This window comes from Cannabis sativa, chromosome 1, assembly GCF_029168945.1.
Source record: "Cannabis sativa cultivar Pink pepper isolate KNU-18-1 chromosome 1, ASM2916894v1, whole genome shotgun sequence".
NCBI lineage: Eukaryota > Viridiplantae > Streptophyta > Magnoliopsida > Rosales > Cannabaceae > Cannabis > Cannabis sativa.
In genome coordinates, this window is record NC_083601.1 from 3666058 (window position 1) to 3675329 (window position 9272).

The window sequence follows — 9272 nt, forward strand, 5'->3', positions numbered from 1 at the left end:
GACTTTTCCCAACGTGTAAATGCGCTGGTAAAAGTTAGATTTTAGACACTGCAAATGTAAGTTAGTAAAATTTTGACCTCTTTGCCAGCACAGTTTACGAAATGCGCTGATAAAAATTACTTTTACCAGCACAGTAGCAAACTGTACTAGTAAAAGTGACATTTCTTAGTGATATAATAACTTATGTAGTTGACTATATACGTACAATGTTATTTTTCACTACACTGTCCAGTTTTATGACAAGGAATTAATATAAATATTTTTTCAATACTCTTTTTGTAAGGTATTTTGTCAATATAATTATTTATAGAACTATATGATGGAGATGGAGGTTGGGACGTTCACGAGGTCCAACAAGGGCGCCACTCATCATGCAGCGCGCGTCTTACGCGGCGCACACACGTGACGCGATCTCATGTCATGTTTATCAAAGATATATATTACAATTATGAAATAAGCCCCACACCATAACATGATCAACATGTGTGTTCCTGCTATTGGACAGCCAGATATATATAATCTTCAGTGTTTTTTATACAGTTCTACACTCCAAACCAAAATCTATATTCAGCTAAGAATTTCATCTTACGCAACTTTTACAATTTGCTTTATATTCCATCCTATCCTTACTTTTCTTAGGTTTATGACTTCGGCCCACCTTTAACTCTAAGTAACAATTAATTAGAAGAAAAAAGAATCTTGTCTTTGAAATATTTAAATCAAATTACGTACTAAAACAATTAATAGAGTTTGCTTAACGTTTCTCATTTTGTTTCACGTTAATAATGTTGTCATGGACATTGGACAGAACACTATTTCATAGACAGTAATTACTATCTATTCTATATTATATAACAGTTTGCATGCAGTGGATGCTATATTATATATATATGAAATTCTTTTTTCATTTATCTACTATCCACATATATTCTGGCCGCCATACGTAAACTATATATATCCACATGTAACCTTTTTCTTCCAATAAATATGCTGAGCTACGAATTAATAATAAACTATATGTACCATATACTAGACTAAACTAAATGAGATCCTTATATATGACATATAGCATATATATGCAGATATAATTAGCACTGTAGCTTGTATTATAGCTTCACGTGCAAATAGGAGAAAATTAAGGAATATGATTCCATCCTATCAAGAGTTAAAAGTTCTAGGGAGGAACTCGTTGTAAGACAGCGAAAGAGAGATCTTATATATTATTATATCTGTCGCTCACCAAAAAAAGCTTTTGTGTTTTTAATTAGTATTTAAAATGTTGTTATAATTTTTTTTTTTGAGTCAAAATGTTGTTATAATTTTAATTTTATTATATGTATAATTTATAATTTTTGTTATAATTTATAATTTTTGTTAGAATTTAGAAATGTATAGTTAAGGTGTATCTTCTATCTCAAAATCATTTGACAATAAGATGAGTGATTTATAAATTTTACACCCATTAGTAATATAGGACTATTTCTAATAATATAATGCTGATAATATTGTTCAAATATCGTATATATTTCACACTTGTATAAACAAGATATGTATACTTACACACTTATAATTAGTAGGTGGCAATAATATTGTTGTTTAAATTAGTGGGATCTTTCTCAAATCAATTCGATTGGTTGAAAACTTTTACCACTTAATTTTATTGTAATTTGATTAGTTGAAAATATTTTTCATTGATGTTCAACACCATATTAATATGGCATTTTGGAGTTCATTAACGATTTTTATATTATTTATATTAAATAAAACTTGATATTAAAACACACTAATATATGATCATGCCGCCTACCATTAATTATGTCTGCTGTACAGTATTGTTTCTTTGTTGATGGTGCATATGACTCTTCCACGGGCCTCTTATTTCCCGTTAATTTTAATATATACGTTTTCTCGAAGTTTGCGCCATGTTTAACTAAATCCATATCATATATATATATATGGTGTAATTCCAGATATATTCGATCTCTCCCCTGATTTTATATTCAATTATTGCATTTTTCCATGTGATAGAACAATAGCAATATTTCTGCATATTTATTATAATAGTAGTGAATAGTGATAATTAAATAAGTTGCCAGCTCTATATATAGAATGTCAAATTATAAAAATCCACTTATCGGCAACATACTTAGTTATGACCTAATAGTAATAATTCGGGTCTCTAATCATGATTAATTAGCATTATTATGTATATTTTGTGACTGTGACTTAGATGTATCGATCACAATTAATAGTTTTAAATGGAGACATAGTTATATTTTGTCAAAGCTAGCTGCTATATATACAAGATGAAAATTCCAATTATTTCATTGACAATCCTTCTCTAAAAGAAAAAGGGGAACCTTGCCACACCCACACAAAAATAACTCTCTAGCTATAATCAATCTAAGACATGGGATCTCCAATTTTTTCCTCATTTTTCATTGCCACCCTTCTCCTCATATTGGCCAACAAAGCCATCACAGCTCAGGATTATCATACTTCATCATCTACTTGTGCTAAAACCTATGTCAAAAATGCATGTAATTCAACATTGTACGTGAAAGAATGCCAAAAGGCACTTATGCCCTACGCCGCCAAAATCAAATCCAATCCTAAAAAGCTATGCTCATACTCTCTCAAATTTGCTCTTGCCGCCGCCAGCGACGCTTATAAAACCGTCGTAAAGATTGGAAAATCTAAAGGATTGACGACAACAGACAAGGCCGTCCTGGCGGATTGCAAGGACAGCCTCAAGGACTCTGTGGAAGAACTCCAGCAGTGCAAGGAAGCCCTTGATAGCATTAATAGAAATAATTCTACATCGTCCGATGAGGCCAAGTTCCAAACAGAGAATATAAAGACTTGGGCCAGTGCTGCCTTAACGGATGAATACACGTGCCACGATGAGATCGAAGAAGAGAAGGTTGGCCCAACCATGAAGAAGAAACTCGATGCTTCTGTTGTTAAAGTCTCCAGATCGGCAAGCATTCTTCTGGCTATCGTTAATGGTTACTGTAGTAATTATTAATTTATTAAACCCTAGCTCTCATAATTTAGTTTTTCTCGTGATCGATCGATCCACATGCATTATCTTGTATTTATTTTTTATTTTTTTATAAAAAAAGAAAAAAGAAGTATTATGTGTGCAGTTTTAATTAATACAATTTATTTAAGTTTTGTTCTCTGCTTTATGTTTTGTTTATGCCACTAAAGTGGTAATTGAAAGGTTATATGCCCTGTAACATTATTATTTTTAAGGGTAATCAATTAATTTACGTATTGTTTTTGTTCGGGATATGGATTCCCTTTATAAATATATTTTGATAAATTTCAATCACATTCCCTTAGCATTTTTATCCAATTAATAAAGAATTGAGATGCAAAATGACCCTAAATTTAAAAACTAAGTACACTTTTTAAAAAAATTAAGAAAATAGCCAAATTTAATAAATTAGCTAATAAAAAATAGAAAAATACATTTATCACATTTTTTTTTAAAAAAAATATATATAATAATAAAATTAAGTTACATAATTTTTTTAGTATTGCATATTATTATATTGTAACAAAAATAAATAAATATATTAGATCATTTAAATATATTGTAACAAAAATTATTTAATGAAACTCTAATTTCGATATTTTCTCATATTTATGTGCACCTTAATTTCATCTGAGAAAATTATCGTAAGAGGACCTGAATAAACATAAGGGTTAGGGTTTATTCACTTAAGTACATACTACAACAATTTTAGTTTTTAGGGGCGACAATATTAGAGGCGACATATTGTCGCCTCTAAAGAGAGTGGTATTAGAGGCGACATAAAATTGTCGCCCATAAAGAAATTGAGTTTTTTTTTTTTGCAACTTTGTAAACTTTTAGGGGCGACAAAAGTCGCCCCTAATAACTTTAGGGGCGACTTTAGTGTATTAATAGGGGCGACATTTGTCGCCTCTAAAAATATTGAAAATTTTCATTGAAAAAAAAGCGGGATTTTTCCACCCATAGTATTAGGGGCGACTTTTGTCGCCCCTAAAAGTCTTACCAGTTTTCATTAAAAGCTCCACCCCAACCCCCTTCTCCTTCTTCATTCATTTTTCATTTTTTTTTTCTATTCTCTAAAACAAAAAAAAATCCTTACAAAAACAAGGCTCAGCTCCCCCGCCTTTCCCACCGGCAGCTCCGACTCCATCTCGCCGAACCCCTGTCTCGACCGCCTCCCCCTTCTTTCTTCACAGTCGAACCACCGCGATTTATTCCGACCGGCCAATATCGTCTAAACCGAATCTATCCCACTTTTTTTGTTGGTAAGTTTTGTTTCTCTTTTTAAATTTTTAGAAGAAGATATTTGTGTATTTTTGTATGTTCTCTTTAAGTATTTAGTTTTTTTTTTTGCGTTGTTGAAAAATTTAATTTATGTGAGTGTGTTTTTAATGCAGAAATTTTAGAGGAATATAAAGGTAAATTTTATATTTTTATCTTTTTTGGTCATTATGTATTATATTGAAATGAAATTTGATTATGTAAATATATTTATAGTATTTTGTATGAATTTGTATAAAATTAGGTTAATAATATCAATTTTTTTTAAGAAAAATTAATTTTATGTTGTGATAGTGTGAAAAATATGATTTTTTTTTTTTTATTGTTGTTGTTGGTGTTTATATGTGTGTGAGTGTTTTTTTTTTTTTTTTGAGATAAATGTGTGTTAGTGTGTATATATATGTATTTGTGTATTTTTTTAACAATAGTATATATGTATATGTGTGTATAATTATATATGTATATGTTATATATATATATGTATTTATGTTATATATTGTATATTTTTGTGTGTATATATATGTACAAATTTAGGTTAATAATTTTATTTTTCTTTTAAGAAAAATTAATTTAAAAATTGTGAAAAATTGTTCATAGGTGTGTGAGTGTGTATATATATATATATGTATGTGTACACGTATTTGTGTTTTTTTAACAATAGTATATATGTATATGTGTGTATGATTATATATGTATATATGTGTATGGATATATTTGTGTATGTGAGTATGTGTATATATAGTGTATGTATGTGTGTGTTTATGTTATATTGTACATTTTTGTATATATATATATGTATGTTTATTATTTAATTTGATTTTTTTTTTTTTTTTTGTGAATTAGTTCTTGAATTACCGTCTTGTTTCACCGCTGCCCGCTAAAGTCATACATCACTGCCGCTACAGCTATTGTAGACATCACAACATCAGCCACCGCTTCTTTTAGCTAGAGTTTAATGAGAGCGAGAGATTAGATAATTTTATTTTTTAGTTATAGAATCAAGAACTAATATTGTATTTGTCTAATTAGTAACTAATATAAGAACTATTTATTTTTATTATGTTATTGTGCAATTTTTTAATATAAAAAAGTTTATGTTTTATGTTAATATTTATTTTAATTATTATTATAATTATTTTTTATATATTAAATATTAATATGTCTAATATTACAAAAAATTAATTTTTTTTTTTATGTAAAAACCTTTAGGGGCGACATTAAGGGCGACTTTGTCGCCCCTAAAAGTCAAAAATACAATACTGACACGTCTTTTTATGGGGGACTTTTAGGGGTATTAGGGGCGACAAATGTCGCTCTTATTTTGAGGCGACTTTTTTGTCGCCCCTAATAGTATTTTTAGGCGCGAATTATTAGAGGCGACTTTTTAGGGGCGACTAATACTGATTAGGGGCGATATTTTATGGTTTTAGGGGCGATTATTGTCGCCCCTAATACTCATATTTGTTGTAGTGACATTGCCACATAAAGTACATTGTTATATAATAAATATATCGTAATACATGGAAGATAATACTCGACTTATAATGAGGACATGTCGCTATGATTCGTATGTTTATTATATAATGAGGAACGTTTGGGTTTGAATGTTTTAGTCTAAATACTGACCAAGTGGGAGAATGTAAGAATATTTTTTATTTAAGGAAATCTATTTCTATATAAAGAAATAAATTTCTATTTAAGGAAATAAATAAATAATTGATTTTCTGATAAATGAATATTTTATATTATTTGAATCTGGACAAAATCAATTATGTAATATTCTATATATGGTCAGATTTCTATATTCATTACCTGATTTGATTTCCTGAATTAATTGTCAAAATATTCAGACAATTAATGTGGCGCAGATACTGATGGAGTATCTCACCTATAAATATAGGGTCTCGGTCCCCGAGCTCCTCACTCATTCTGTTTATAACAGCAAAATCCATCTAAAGAGAGTTGAGAGAGCGAGGAAGCCCGATTACCCACATCAACCAGTTTCCTTTGCAAATCAAAGCTTATGTGGGTTTGAAGCTCAAGAATCAATGGCTGGAGGTATTTCGATCCTTAAATTATAGTGCATATATGATTTATTAATTCCGCACTTTATTCATAATCATGTATGTTTTAGTCTATACAAATAAATGTCTAACAGAATTGAGATGCAAAATGACCCTAAATTTAAAAACTAAGTACACTTTTTAAAAAAATTAAGAAAATAGCCAAATTTAATAAATTAGCTAATAAAAAATAGAAAAATACATTTATCACATTTTTTTTTAAAAAAAAATATATATAATAATAAAATTAAGTTACATAATTTTTTTAGTATTGCATATTATTATATTGTAACAAAAATAAATAAATATATTAGATCATTTAAATATATACAGCAGTATTAGATATATTGTAGTACTAAAAATTTATATACCGTAGTAATAAAATTATATACCACAAAGAAATTATAACATTACTAAATAAATACTCAAAAAATATATATATCATGCTAACAAAATTATATATACCACCATTAAAATATGAATACATACCAAAAAATTTATATATAATAAAATAGAAACTAAATATCATATTAAATAAATGATATATTATAAACAATAAAAACCATATACCATACAAGAAAACATATATACCTACAATAAAAAATAAAATAAAATAATATAATATTATTAAAAAAAATTATATATATCATATTAACAAAATTATATATCACCTTTATGTATACTAAAATATAAACTAAACATGCATTATCTAAAATAAAATGATATACTATACAATAAAACTTATATACTATATAACATAAATTAATATATACCTTACAATAGAAATATATATAATAATAACAACTGTTGACCGAGGTTTTCGGCAACTATTAAAATATAATTATAATAATGAGCTGTAAGAAAGTGAGATGAAGACTTTTTACGTGGTTGGGGCGTTAATGAGCCTTAGTCCACGAGCCACTGCTATTAATGGATGTATTTAATACAGATTCTACACTTGAGAGAATGTTTTTCTCTTAAATACAGAGAATGTTCTTGGTGAGTTTGTTCTCTTCTTGCTCTTTTAGCAACCAAGATTCTCGACCCCATTAAATGAGCTTTGAGGGGGTATTTATAGTGTTTTGGTGGGGTAATCCCTAGAATTGTTCTTACACATGTGTCTGTAAGTATCCATAAAGTTGGGCATTTCCGATGAATATACCATGGGTGATGCATGGTCAAATCCCTAGGTGCTGTAGGGTTTTTATGGAGAATGTCCTTTTTGCCTTATGATTGACGTGACTCTTCGCAGAGTAGCCGTCGTTAGACTTAAATGATCATTACTGTAGCGCTACTGTTCGGGGGTTGTGCCGTCAGACTTTATTGCGTGTTACAGTCCCAACACGCTTCCTCCCATGCAGCATTAAATGCGACTTGATTTCTCGGGAGAGTCCTGACACATCCCGGAGTGCCTTCATGCTATGCTAGCTTCCCGGAGTACCTTGTACTCCGGGTGTATCCTCCGGGACCCATGCGAATAGCGCTTCCTGGTGGCATAAAAGACTTAGCAAATCTTCCCAAGTTATCTGATCCACGTGTCCCCTCTCGACTGGTCCACGTATATTGGGCGAATTTAGGAGCAACATTTACCCCCAAGCCTTGTTTACTTAGTAAAAATAAACCAAGGCTTGTTCAAGTGTCTCCGGTTGACCCCTCGTTTTCCTAGCTCAAGCCTTGAGCGCGTGGGGGCAAATTAAATGATGTCATTTAATGCAGCAATATGCTTTTTTGCAGGAATGTTTCCAGCCGCCTCCTCGGTCTTCTGATACGACTTGGGGGCGCGTGGAGGTGTGTCTAATAATGGCATTAAATGCAGCGATTCGCTTTTGCAGAGGTCGATTCGTTTCACGCCCCATGATTGATGCGGCGCATTGATGGTGTCAGACGGATACTCAAACGTTTCCACCGCCTTAATGGTAGATCGATCTGATCCGTTGATTTTTCAGGAATTCGAATCGTGCGTCTCCCCCACCGTGCGATTGGTAGGTGATGACGCCTGTTCCTCATGCGTTTTTGCCTATAAAAGCCACCACCTTTCCTTCATTTCGGTTACTTTCCATTCCTTGCCATTTCTGCTTGAATTTCCTAGAGAGAAAATTTTTCAAGGTAGCACAAACTGCTTTAATACTTAAACACTTCTTTCAGCCTTCCAGCGTTTGACTTCGCCAGTGCTTCTCAACTCTCACTCAACCACACTCAGTACCCCCAGTTCAACAATCGACTGTAAGTTTCTTGCATCTTTAGATAATAACATGCTTACATTTACTTCGTTTGTTTTCTGGGTGTGTGAGTGTTTAAGTTCTTCGAGTTCTGCTTTATGTTTACTGTGTTAGTTGTAGAGTCGCCATTGTCATGCCTCTGTTATAGGCACACAGCTTTGTTTGAAGAAGGCCATGTGTTCTTCGTTTAACAATTGCTTAGGGCATAGGAAGGCTTTTCTCTTTTCTTTTCCTTTTTGCAAAACCACTTTCTGCGTTTTTACTGCACCCGACACTTGTTCAGGGATTCTCTCCAGAGTTTCCCAGGTGACACGTGTCCGGAGGGGGCCTCTTTCCAGCGGTTAGGGGACCCCCACTCCCTTTTTCCTGATTTAGGGTTTGGTATGGGGCCTAACTGCTGGGTTTTTTCTTTTTGTTTTTCTCAGAACATAAAATGTCTGCTTCTGGCTCGAAATCTTCGAAGAAGAAAGGGAAAAACATAGCCACCCTGGAGGAGGTTTCCCTGGGACCCGTTGCCCAGGAGGGGTACAAGTCCCGCGCAACTGGTTGGGAAGCGGCCGAGCTTCGATCGACCCTGACTTGCCCTCACCAGCTGGAGAACATTATTAATGTGGCTGGGATCAAACCTTCTACCTCAGGGACCTTCCACCGGCCTCCTCGTGACTC

At 32.0% G+C, this 9272-nt stretch overlaps 1 protein-coding gene across 1 annotated transcript; it reads left to right on the top strand.

Moving 5' to 3' along the window:
• The first annotated feature begins 1051 nt into the window (after positions 1-1051).
• LOC115708169 (pectinesterase inhibitor 4-like) lies at positions 1052-3290 on the top strand. Its single transcript, XM_061102700.1, has one exon. It carries the CDS (start codon positions 2411-2413, stop codon positions 3026-3028), a length of 618 nt encoding a protein of 205 aa, XP_060958683.1. The 5' UTR covers positions 1052-2410; the 3' UTR covers positions 3029-3290.
• The last annotated feature ends 5982 nt before the right edge of the window (positions 3291-9272 follow it).